Consider the following 13,292-nt stretch of genomic DNA (forward strand, 5'->3'; position numbering starts at 1 on the left):
GCGGGTTCAAATCCTGACTCGTACCTATGAGTTTTTCGGAACTTATGTACGGAAATTAATTTGATATTTACCACTTTCTTTTCGGTGAAGGAAAACGTCGTGAGAAAATCTGAATACATCTGCGAAGAAATTCATAGGTGGATGTGAAGTGCCCAATCCGTATTGGACCAGCGTGGGAACTATAGCCCAAGCCCTCTAGCGAGTGAGAGGAGGCCTGTGCCCAGCAGTGGTACGTATAGGCTGAATTATTAAAGTTTATCGTACCACCAATAATTTTAAAGGGGTGCCAACAGTACGTACTTTTACCCTAATAGGGTATGTATTGTAACATTATCGTGACCTTTCTTTAGCAGAGAGGATTTACTTAGCTTTCTTACCTAGCGATTTATAGAATAAAAACTTAACAAATTAAACTGGTATTTCATTACTCTTAAAATTCCTTTCAAAATCTCATTGAGATCCAGATATAATAAATATTAGTACATTTTACTAAAACTATACTCTGTTTCTTCAGGTCTTTAAATACATAATTTGTACATTTTCGGGTAGTTATAATATTTATTGGTTAACCAACTAAATACAAAACCATGGTATAATAATATACTCCGCCTGATACTCTCTTAGACACACCTACACAAGCCTACGTCATCATGCGACAGCGCTATATGATAATATGCGATAGCGCTATATATAGCGGCCATGTTATTGTGACGTAGGCTTGTATCACTCTGGGAAGAGAAGACCATGTTTTAGACTATGATACAAAACCATCTGGATCTGTCACTGAACGACCTGACTTTAACCTACATTATTTGACCATGTAGGTAATGGTTTCATTTGAGGGTAGAATCTTGTTTACTTTTATTTAAATGCATAAAGATATAGACTATAGAGCCCCTATTTTCAGCTATTCTTCGGTGATTTTATATTCTTTGTAATTGATAGGAGTTAGATCTAATCCTAATTAACCTCTGGTCTGTGTATTGGTCTGGTCTGTGTGTGTGTGGTGTGAGTATCCTGACCAAATTTTTAGTCATGTTTTTGCATTTTTTCCGGTTTTTCTGCTCTATACACCACAACCGAACTTTTAACCCACGAATTCGGGCCACTTCCAACATATGAAAGGTTAATAAAGAAATAAAAGAACAATTCATAATCATAATAAGTTTATTACACTACCCATTGTATAAACTAAAACTGGCAACACTAAATATAAATGCCATTAAGACTTAGCACCTTGCAGAACCTTCCTCACTTCATCATCAGTCGCCAAGTCCAACGGAGTACAGTCCTCACTATCTTTCACTAAGGTAGCTCCGGCCTCAACCAACAGGATAGTCGAGTTGAGATGCCCGCAGAATGCAGCGTAATGTAACGCGGTTTGGCCGCCGTCATCTACAGCGTCTATGAAACAGCCTCCGTTCAAAGCGGCCTCTAAAGATTTTGTGGCGTCTCGGTCGGCAGCCCAGTGTAACGCTGTCATGCCATCTTCACTTCTTTCATGCTTCAGCTCCGGGTTTTGTGACAATAACTCTGTTACACGCTCCGCACAGTTCTCACGAGCTGCCTCTAGCAGAGACAGTTCATTTTCTTTTAATTCAGGTTCGGGAGAATATCGGAGTGATGATACTGTGACCCAAGCTTCTTTAGTCTTTGTGTCAATTAAGTCTGAACATTCCGGATCAAATTTCTGGACCAATGCAATGTACTTTTCCTTTGCCTCGGTAGATGGCATATCTCCAAGAGCCCTCCACGCCTCCCATTTCCTGCGGCCCCGTCCGTCTAACCAACCAGGCTTGGGTGTGTTGCAAACCCCTTCTGTACCCTGCTTGTATAGACCATAGAGCTCTAAAAGCTGATTGTTACCAAGCTTTGAGGTTAATTTCCGGACATGAGCAGCGGCCATATTGAAAGATATGTCTAGTGGTGACTGGTCATCATCAGAGAAGTCAGAATCAGGATAATTGAGTGCTTCTGCCATTCTAATTACTATCTACAGAGGTTTACTGGCTATTCTGAACTTGAACAGTTAAGGTGAGGCCTTCTAAACTGTGGTGTTGTTTGTTGGTGGCATCAGCGGCCCCGGATGGGCTTGCAAACTCAATGAAGCCGTAGCCCTTGCTCAAACCAGTTGAGCGGTCAAAGATGACTCTGGCAGTCTGAACGGGCCCAAATTGAGCAAAGTATTCCCTGAGCTGACGATGGCCTACCGTCCATGGTAAGTTGCCGACATAGAGACGCGCGGCGCGAGCTGTGCTGGCCATAACCTATGCAGAGACCACCTCGAGCAAATGCAAAGACCTGTCGCCGATCAGCGCCCTGTAGTCCACGCCGGAGCTCTCACTGAGCGAGTCGAGGTCGAGCAATGCACCCTTCAGCCCCCACTTCTTGAGCAGAGCTTCAATGGACCAGTCCGCGCTGCGTTCCTGGTAAGCACACAAAAATCTAGCGTCAGTGCCGTCCAAGAGATACGCTACAGTGGACAGGACTTCTTCAAATTGGGATGGTTCGTAGAAACAGTCGGACGCTAGGAGCAGGTCTACAGGGCGGAGCGAGTGTACATCTGCTAGGAACAGGCCCCAAGCTAGCCCGAGAAGCTGTACGTCACGGCCGGGAACTAACCCGTTGGCTTCGCAACAAGCGGATAGATGCCGCAAAGATCGCGGCAATGCAACACTATCTGTCAACGTAACCTGTGCCCCGCACTTGGCAGCTAATATCCCAGGCAACCCCGTTCCGCAGCCCAGCTCTAACACTTTTAGACCGCGCAAATGCCGCCTCTGCGTCCACAAATACCAAGCCAATAGCGGCGCAGATGGCCACGTGTAGAACGAGTAGCCAGCGGACAGAAGCTCCGGTATTACTATCTCCAAGTATTCACCTCGGGTATCGCCGTTAGTGCTGGATTTGCCACGAAATACGAATTTCTTCAATTGGCCGTTGACAGGACAAGCATCGCTCATTGCATAAGCATTTCCAACGAAAACACAGGATTTTTTCCGATAACGCGACTCTTGAGAAATTTTTGCTGTCAAATTTTGTATTGCATGTTGCAACATAAAGTAAGATTAAACTCCCTATTTTTTTTAAAGCAACAACAAAAATGTTCAGGAAAGAGGACAACTTTTTGGACTGTAATATGAATATTTTTTTTGTATAGGTACAGAAACGAATCCATAAAATTATTGCTGTCTTTTGTAACAAGCACAGAAAATTTTAAGTTTACCCTTTCGTATGTATATTTTTTTATCAGGGCAACACCACAGCAGAAAGCTATTTGAGCTTCCGATTTATGATAGAAATTGGCACATACATTTTTCATAACTTTTATTAATAATTAAACTACCGAAACGTGTTTAATTTCAAATAAAATTAATTATAAAAACCAATACAGAGACTAGTTCTTCCCTTACATAAAATAAAATATTCAGCGTCATTAATGATATCCTGAACATTCGAGCATGACGTTATCAATTTCATTCATTCTTCACTCTCATTCACTCACTCAATACTCACTATTTAAAAAAAAATCACTTGTCGGAGTTGTCCAGCGGGGTGCACAGTGTCGCGTTGTTAAAAATTGGTTTTGAAAATCGAAATATTTTATAATTAGTTCAATTTCATAAAAAGTGTAAAACACCATGTCTGTAGCAACTAAAGGTAAGTAATTAATTTAGTCACTGTGTACTGTTATCGTATTACCTTTAAATTGATTAACTTGTTTACTTGGCCGGTGCGGGGTCAAACTCCAAACTTTCATCGAGTTGTAAATTTACTTTGTTTTGTATTTAAAAGCCAAGTTTAAAACGTTTTAGTCGGATATAACTAATCTTAGAGTTTTCTTTGGTTTATGTAACATGTTTTTGAATATTTCGAAGTATTGCTAGACTCGATACTACATGGGTAGTAACTGAAAAAAGTTTTAAAAACACCATTTTAAATAATTAATGTTCGTTTTAAATTTGTAGTGTAACACGTAACTGTCACGCTTGGCTGCAGTTATGGGAAGAGATACTTACTTATTTGCTGCCAAGTTTGAAACCTTGTTAAATTCATAAGATGGTCAAGGTCTGTTGGCCTTACGAAGTGAATTCTGAACAGGGGGTGTAACAGTGGCGGATTTGCCCTAAGGCCAAGTAGGCCCGGGCCTAGGGCGGCAAGTTTTTTGGGGGCGGCAAATTGTGACAAAAAATTCGCTGATGATAACAAGAAATAAGTCAAAATGTAGTCAATATGATGGGTGCTGAGAAAGGGGCGGCTACAGGGCCTGGGGCCTAGGGCGGCAAAGATTGCAAATCCGCCACTGGCGTGTAATATAATTTATTATTAGTTTACTTTTAGATTATTCATTTCATTTTTTTTCATTTCATTTTTAGTTCATGTAAATGGTAGACAGATGTTTAGCATGTTTTATTTTATTACTTTTAGGGATAACAAATGTTAATGCACCTACAGAAAAAAGATAATAATAAGAAGAAAGAACTGTCTATGCATACTAGCTTAGCGCTTATTTTGCACACAGTTCTACCATCTCCCTCATGACTCTTGCTTGACATATATCTCTAATCCTAATAATATGTAACTTCCTTGTTGGCTCAAAGGTCAGAGAGCACTAAATTTTTGCAAAAACTTGTGCATACACCAATAATTGGTATTAGTTTGTCATAGTGGACTCCTTAGTGAGCAATGACAATCACTGGGCCAAAGCTTACAATTTTCTCACTCCACAGGTATCTTCATTGTCGGTGCTAAGCGCACTGCCTTCGGCACATTCGGTGGAGTCTTCAAGAACACATCAGCCACGGAACTGCAGACACATGCGTTCAATGCTGCATTAAAGGAGGCTGGTGTTGCCCCCACGCAGGTTGACTCAGTTGTGGTGGGACAGGTTATGTCGGTAAGTAAAAAAGATGACCTTTTATTGCTATGAACTTACCACTTAGTTGGCCTCGGCTGGGTGGAACTCGAGGAGGCCGCGCTGGACTGTGAAAAATGGAAATCCCTTCTGAGCACCCTATGTCCCCGATGAGGGATAACTGGATACCATCATCATCATCATGAACTTACATTAGAACATACTAGCAATAAATTCTTCCCCTCTGTTTTTTCGTGCATAGCATAATGTGAGTATTAGTGGTATTACTTATTAGCTTGTCAATTTTAATCCTTATGTAATTATCTTGAATATCATTGTTTTTAAACCTGTGCGTCGCAACCTCTCTCTCATCTCTAAACGGCCTATCTCCTTGGCTAGTAGCATCATTGTAGTAAATTGAGAGAATAATAAACAGGTTACAAACGAAAAGTTCATCCTGTCCAGTAGGGCTAGCACAGGACTGGCGCGACTGTATCTCGCCTGCGAGATAGTCTACCCTTCCCTTCCCTCTCTTATTAATGTTGTTAAAAAAGACGGGTTGTCTATCTCGCGGGCGAGAGACTGTCGCACCACTCCTGTGCTGGCCCTACAGGTTGCAAAATTAAAGATGAATAACACTGCCCTGTCATATAGTTAGAATTGTTTTTGTTTAGGCATCCCAAACTGACGGCATCTACACTCCCCGGCATGCGGCGCTCAAAGCCGGCATTCCTCAGGAGAAGCCCGCACTTGGCATCAACAGGCTATGTGGCTCTGGCTTCCAGTCCGTCGTGAACAGCGCCCAGGTACGCCAGGGTTAGTTTAATTAAGTCCTCGTATGCCCAGGGCCGTCTTAAACTATGTTGGGGCACCCTTGGGCACATAAGAATTTGGGACCCTTTCGGAAAGTAAAGAAAGCAAATTAAACTAACATTTTTCTACTATGATCTTCTATTTATTATGGGTAATCGAATATACTGTTACAGTTTGTCCTTCGGTATGGCTTATGGTAAAGACGGTACTGCGTATGCCGCCTGTCAGATTTGATCATTGAAAAAGTGACATTTAAAACGCTAGATTTCAATTCCCATGCACGGATCCGTGTCTAAGCATACGAAGGGTTAACGGACTGATTTACAAAATTGCAGAGTATGAAACTAAAAAAAAAATGTTGTTATCTAGATATTACTTTTCTAACTGTTATCAGAATGAGGTATTAGAACATGATTAAACTGATGAACTTGTTTATTACTAGACAATCTAATCTCTTATATTTAAAAAGCAATTACATAATTTATGAAACTATTTTTTGTACTTTGTACCTGTTGGAATGGGACTTGAAAATGAGTCAAAGGACACCACTCACCAGTGAGATTGTGAGATAAAACTTAAAACACAAACAACACTAACTAAACAGTAAACAACAAACATCACTATTCACTAATCTTTTGCCTCTTTTGAGGATAGAGACAAACACAGATACACGGATGACAAATATAAACTTATCACATATGCTTTTACGAGAAAACATATCTATGACATTTAAGTAATAATTGAGTTCTTCTACTACAGACTTATAAGGCGCACAATCTTAGTAATACCTGGTAATACTAACTTGTGGTGATTACTATTCATGATCATAAAGTTCGCAATGAAAAAAATACTGAGAAAGAAACAGCTTACAATTACAATTTGTTGTAACAACTTAAAATTACAATTAGGTAATCTAAATACAAACTATTCAAAAATAAAAGTACACTGAACTAAACTAAATCTAAAACTGTAAGTTCACAATTTATTTACCAGGACATCATAACCGGTGCAGCCAAGATCTCCCTCGCTGGCGGCGTAGAGAACATGTCACAAGCCCCGTTCGCGGTCCGCAACGTCCGCTTCGGCACCATGCTAGGCCAGTCCCACGTGTTTGAAGACACTCTGTGGGCTGGTCTGACGGATTCATACTGCGGACTGCCCATGGGCATGACTGCTGAGAAGCTTGGAGCGCAGTTTAAAGTTACCAGGGATGAGGTGGACAAATTCGCTTTGGAGTCACAGCAGAGGTGGAAAAAATGTAAGTTTAGTAAGTTTTGTTGGGCGCCAAGTTGAATTCTTTGTATGAGTCTAGGTTGAACTACTTCGGCACCATGCTAGGCCAGTCCCACGTGTTTGAAGACACTCTGTGGGCTGGTCTGACGGATTCATACTGCGGACTGCCCATGGGCATGACTGCTGAGAAGCTAGGAGCTCAGTTCAAGGTCACTAGAGATGAGGTGGACCAATTTGCTTTGGAGTTACAACAGAGGTGGAAGAAATGTAAGTTTAGTAACATTTGTTGGCCGCCATGTTGAATTCTTTGTATGAGTCTAGGTTAAACTATCTACTTCGGCACTATGCCTTCCAGGACACAGGGCTGGTCTGACTGACTCGTACTGCGGATTGCCCATGCGGACTGTCCGTCATTACTGGACCGATTTTGAAAATTCTTTTTTTTTGGTCATCAGCTAACGACGCGGGAGTGTTCAAGGCCGAGATCGAACCCGTGACCCTTACGGTGAAGCGCAAGGAGGTGAAGGTGGACACCGACGAGCACCCGCGCCCTCAGACCACCATCGAGGGTCTGAAGAAGTTGCCGCCCGTCTTCAAGAAGGAGGGCCTTGTCACTGCTGGCACTGCTTCTGTAAGTTGACATTTTTTGCGCCTTGAGTTCAGCAAGGATTCTAATGATATATCATACGGCTAAATCGTAACATAAGGCTATCAGAAGTTATGTTGGAATTTGGAATAAAGAACTCACTCTATTTTTAGGCAGTCGTGTAAAAAAAAATTAATTGATGAGTTTGACAAAAGATGAGTTTAATCAAATTTTCCATAATGATCCAGGATCTAGGAAGGAAAATGGGAATTACGTTCGTACGGAGTAGCGGTCGTCCACTAACCTCGTAACCTTTTTTTTCCTAGGGTATCAGCGACGGAGCCGGCGCCATTGTACTTGCTAGCGAGGAGGCCGCAAAGGGCCTAAAGCCCCTCGCTCGTCTCGTGGGCTGGTCCTACGTTGGCGTAGACCCTTCCATCATGGGCATCGGCCCTGTACCAGCTATTGAGAGTCTTCTCAAGGTCACAGGATTAACCCTTAACGATATCGACCTTGTTGAGGTAAGTAAAACCCTTCGCCACGCTTGTTTTTCTTGTGAAACCCTTCGGTCAGCCACAGAATAAATAATTGATTTAAATAAGCGATTTCTAATCTTCTTTTCGGTTATTAGAGTTTTCAAAATTCAAGTCATTCTCTTATCTGTGGTCGTCCACGCAAAGGGACGTCAAGTTGTGCCACTGCCAACCCTAATAATTGCTCGGTGCAATGCTGAGCCGAACGGGGCCGAGAATGGCCGATCGGAGGAGTGTCCCCCCACTGGCTTAGCTATTACTGGGCTGTTCGTCGTGGTAATTTCTGAACAATCTGAACATGTATGTTTTGAATCTTCAGCGCTATTAAAACGTTGTAATACTTTGACGGTATTCGCCACGGGTGGTTAACTTTGTTTAACACATTCACTGCCAAACAACCGCTACGTGAGTTCATTTCGTATTGGAAATGGGGCGATTGACTGAAAGTGTTAAGCGGAGAATTTATTCTATTTTTGATATTTATTTATGTTTGACCAGATCAACGAGGCGTTCTGCGCTCAGACCCTCTCCTGCGCCAAGGCCCTCAAGCTGGACCTCTCCAAGCTGAACGTGAACGGCGGAGCCACGGCCCTGGGACACCCTCTCGGAGCCTCCGGGTCCCGCATCACTGCGCACCTAGTACATGAACTCAAGTAAGTTCTTAGACCAGAGTTTTTTTGAAAGCTAATGTAGTAGTCGTTTTCTAGGTTTTCGGGGTGTTCAATTGCTAATAATTTACCTTTTTAGGGTTCCGTAGCCAAATGGCAAAAAACGGAACCCTTATGGATTCGTCATGTCTGTCTGTCTGTCTGTCCGTCCGTATGTCACAGCCCCTTTTTTCCGAAACTATAAGAACTATACTGGTGAAACTTGGTAAGTAGATGTATTCTGTGAACCGCATTAAGATTTTTTTGATGTAGGGCATTGTACCACCTCATTGGGAAATTAGGTACTCATACAAAGTCTTATTAGATAAGCGCTCAAATAAGTTTTTAGTCAGACTATTCAAGTATTCACACAGTTAGATGGCTACATAACCTTCCACCACTGTTTTCTTAAACCATTGCTAAAGTCCGGACTAATACTTGGTAGTCGATTTCAAGGTTTCCGATGTTCGGATGTGTTACCACCACATCGGAACATCGGAACTACCAGTACCTCACCTTTGATGAAGGATGTACCACCTCATTTTTGGAAATGAGATTTTTATACAAACTGATCCTCTCATAGCGTTGTTCATATGGGTGCTTGCCTGAAACCACCGTCAAATTACACGCCGTTGATGTTTGTCATTTTCTGTTCTTTTTTAGCGTTCCGTACCCAAAAGGTAAAACGGGACCCTATTACTAAGACTTCGCTGTCCGTCCGTCTGTCTGTCACCAGGCTGTATCTCACGAACCGTGATAGCTAGACAGTTGAAATTTTCACAGATGATGTATTTTTGTTGCCGCTATAACAACAAATACTAAAAACAGAATAAAATAAAGATTTAAGTGGGGCTCCCATACAGCAAACGTGATTTTTGACCAAAGTTAAGCAACGTCGGGAGTGGTCAGTACTTGGATGGGTGACCGTTTTCTTTTTGAATTTTTTTTCGTTTTTTTTTTTTTTGCTTTATGGTACGGAACCCTTCGTGCGCGAGTCCGACTCGCAATTGCCCGGTTTTTCTTTCTTTTTTTTTCTTTTTTCGTTGAAGTATGACCCCAGTCAATAAGATTTTTTCCCTTGTTTATGAAACTTTTTTCCCTTGTTTATTAAACTTATTTTTTCAGACGCCGCGGCCTCAAGCGCGGTATCGGCTCCGCTTGCATCGGCGGCGGACAGGGCATCGCACTCCTGGTCGAGACTGTCTAAACCCCACCGTGTTTCCTTGAGACTGATATAACCACCTAAGTGTAAGGCCTGAGTGGACGCCCGAGTTGGACTTGCAGCAGGGCGGGGCGGGGCGCGTGCATGTTAAACAAATGCAAACGTATAGGAGCGGCCTTAGTGCACGCTGCACAAATCACTTGTGAGCCCGACGCCACGCTGCACGCCCCGCCGAACGCTCCGCTCCGAGCGTCCACTCGGGCCTTACACTGTGGCCCAACATACAAAAAAAAAATCCTATTTAAAATTTGAAACTTGTAACAGTATAGTGGGAGAGTTTCGTTTGTTTTAAAAATCAATGAAACAATAGAACTCCTGCTTTATTTGGTTCATGTAAGGTTCTAATTACATTGCAACGGAGTGTACATTGTAATATACATTGGGCCTCACTAGGATAAGATATAAATCATTTTAATGCACTTTGAAAATACGGTAGTGCGAAAATTACCTACTTGTATTTGGTTACTTAAACTGAAATTATGTCTTGATATAAGTATACTATACTTTTAAGAATGAAGTAGGTTATAGTTATGTTATGTATACATGTATAATACTGCCTGTAAATGCAATTGTATATAAACGAAATCAGTGAAATCACAAAAGTCGTATTTTCATAAAGTAAATTAAGCTTTATTTTTAATACGCTGTTTTATGAGATTTGAAAATATTTGTATATTATTTTGAATTGTTATTGAGTTTATATACAAGTTTAATACATAACTAATAAATCAGCTATTTTTATATGCCTTGTTTTCTTTTATCTAAGTCATAATATTATTCTTTAGTTGTTTCTCTATCTTATTTATTATGATAATTAGTTATCTAAAAAATACATGTTTTCGATTTCATAACTATCATTATCAGATATAGGTTAGGTACACTAGAAACTAGAAAAATAGAATTTGTAGTGGGGTATAAAGTCCGAAAGACGAAATAATTATGATACCGTGTGACACATACTGCTTTTCACATCAACTCTGAGGAAAATAAATAAATCTTGTTGACAAAATCTGATGCTTAAAACAGATTATTTAAGCTAAAAAAATAATGTTGCAAAAAAATGAAAAAATAGTGTGCTAGAACAGAAAAGTGTTACTTTGATCCCTCCTAGCAGGGAAGAAAAAGCCTTTTTCCGAATAGGTGATGTGAAAAATAAATTATAGTACCACTACCGTACAGATGAGACACTTCCTACAAAACCGAAGTTTGAAAGCGAGTCAGGAATCATTATGTATGGTACTATCCCTTTCGGCTATTTAGGGTTGTCAAAATTCAAGTCATCTTCCTATCTGTGGTCGTGCACGCAAAGGGACGTCAAGTTGTGTCAACCCTAATAATTGCTCGGAGCAATGCTGAGCCGAACAGAGCCGAGAATGAGGAGTGTCCCCACTGCCCTAACCTAGCTAGGCTCACACAGGCTAAATAAATAGGTAACATGGTGAGGCGGATTGCCTCACGGCGCCCCTCGCTTACGGCACAGTATAATAAAGAGTACTATTGTATTGTATTGTAGTACGGGCGATTTTCCGCAACTCGACGTCTTGCGCCTATTTTGCGTGAAAGGGGGTGGGCTAGTCTTGCCAGCCCAGCTCCTCGAGGAATCCTATCAAACCTTTGATGTTGAGTAGGACCTCGGGGAGGTCTCTCGGGGATCCGAGATGTTTTGCCCTGTATGGGGCCAATCCGCTGCACTCCAGCACCACGTGAGAGGCTGTTTCTTCTTTCTCCATGCACCCACGGCATAGGGGACTGTCTGTGACACCTGTTATAAAAAGATGTTTGTTAAAAAGTCCATGACCTGTTATGACACTGGTTACCATACTCAGTCGAACCTTTCCTAGTTGAAGGAGCGTCCTTGTGAGCTTACCGTTCATGCTAGGCATGGCTTGCTTGGCCTGTCTGCATCCAGCTTGGTTCAGCCAGTGTTCTGTGTGTAGTTTCCCTGTACGTGCCAGCAGCATTGAGCGTACCTTACTAAACGGTATCGGGAGGATCGGTTCCGGGCCAATAGCCCCCGCACCCGATCCTTGTCTGGCGAGCTCGTCCGCGGCGTCGTTGCCTCGGGATCCACTGTGTCCTTTGATCCATTGTAAGGTGATCTTATTGTTCTGACATACCTCCATTAGTCGTTCGTGGCATTCGTGTATAAGTTTGGATGTGATTATATGGCTTTTTAGGGCCATTAAGACTGCTCTACTGTCGGAGAGTATGCGGATGGAGGATCCTACTACCTTCCTTGCAGTGATGGCAGCCGCCGCGTTAATAATGCCCATGCACTCAGCCTGGAATACCGAGTTATGGGCTCCTAGCGGAGTGGTGATTGACATGTTCAGGTCTTCTGAGAAGGTTCCAGAGCCTGATCCGCTGTCTGTTTTGGACCCATCAGTGAAGATTCTCAGCTCCCGGGGATTGAGTCCTTCGCAGTTGTCGTCCTCGAATAATTGTATTTTGTACCTTTTGTCAAAAATGGCTTGTTTGTGAGTTCGATCCGTGCCCGCCATGAGCACCGGAAACTCGCTGTATAACTTTTCCAGGCATGTTGTGTGAAGAGCTCCTGTGGTGTTAGACCATATATTGAGGGTTCGTAACCTTACCGCTGAGAGACTGGCCTCTTGTTGTATGTGTAAGTGCAGCGGTGAAAGGTTTAGCATGACCTCCATGGCTGCAGTCGGAGTGGACCTCGTGCAGCCAGTGGTGGCCGCGCATGCGAGCCTCTGGAGTCTTTGTAGCTTGTCTCGTACGTTGCCTAGGTTTGTTCTTGGCCACCAAACCAGAGCACCGTAACAGAGTAGGGGGCGGATTATGGTCTTATAGAGCCAAAGGGTAATTTTCGGGTTAAGTCCCCACCTCTTACCAATCAATCCTTCTGCACTGCCAGAAGATTACTCCCGCCTTGTCTATGCGTTTGTTGATGTGATTGTTCCAGTTGAGTTTACTGTCGAGAGTCAGCCCTAAGTACTTAACTTCATCGGTCAGCTGTAGCTCAGTCTGGATCTGGAAAAGTGTTGGTCTGGTAAAGTTGCCAAGTACCCTTTTATTGGTGAACATTACCATTTCTGTTTTGGTGGGGTTAACTGATAGGTCAAATTCTCTACACCAGCGTTCCACGATCCGAAGAGCTGCCTGGGTGAGGTCGCATACTGTACTGGCAAATTTCCCTGATATTAATATTGCCAGATCATCAGCGTAGCCTATTGTGTAGAAGTGTTCCTCGTTCAGTTTGGTTATGAGGTTGTTGACTACTAGGTTCCACAACAGAGGTGACAGAACTCCCCCTTGAGGGCATCCTCGCACCGCCGCTACGGCCTGCGGTTCACCTACATACCTTATTGTCCTTTGATTTAGCATGTTCATGATCCACTTTATTAGTCCGGGTTCAGCGCCGTGGCTTTCCAAGGCGTTC

General features: G+C 42.5%; 2 protein-coding genes across 2 annotated transcripts; one reads left to right on the plus strand and one right to left on the minus strand.

Moving 5' to 3' along the window:
- Nucleotides 1-1,149: 1,149 nt before the first annotated feature.
- On the minus strand, nt 1,150-3,044 carry LOC134671724 (acyl-CoA-binding domain-containing protein 6-like). Its single transcript, XM_063529550.1, has 2 exons — nt 2,317-3,044; nt 1,150-1,982 (listed from the first exon to the last, which is right to left on the minus strand). Exons 1-2 carry the CDS (start codon nt 2,961-2,963, stop codon nt 1,223-1,225), a joined length of 1,407 nt encoding a protein of 468 aa, XP_063385620.1. The 5' UTR covers nt 2,964-3,044; the 3' UTR covers nt 1,150-1,222.
- Nucleotides 3,045-3,539: 495 nt separating this feature from the next.
- On the plus strand, nt 3,540-10,630 carry LOC134671725 (3-ketoacyl-CoA thiolase, mitochondrial-like). Its single transcript, XM_063529551.1, has 8 exons — nt 3,540-3,660; nt 4,731-4,897; nt 5,530-5,661; nt 6,662-6,926; nt 7,357-7,532; nt 7,814-8,008; nt 8,519-8,673; nt 9,793-10,630. Exons 1-8 carry the CDS (start codon nt 3,642-3,644, stop codon nt 9,872-9,874), a joined length of 1,191 nt encoding a protein of 396 aa, XP_063385621.1. The 5' UTR covers nt 3,540-3,641; the 3' UTR covers nt 9,875-10,630.
- Nucleotides 10,631-13,292: the final 2,662 nt, after the last annotated feature.

The sequence above is a fragment of the Cydia fagiglandana genome, chromosome 16, assembly GCF_963556715.1.
Source record: "Cydia fagiglandana chromosome 16, ilCydFagi1.1, whole genome shotgun sequence".
In the NCBI taxonomy this organism is placed as follows: Eukaryota; Metazoa; Arthropoda; class Insecta; order Lepidoptera; family Tortricidae; genus Cydia; species Cydia fagiglandana.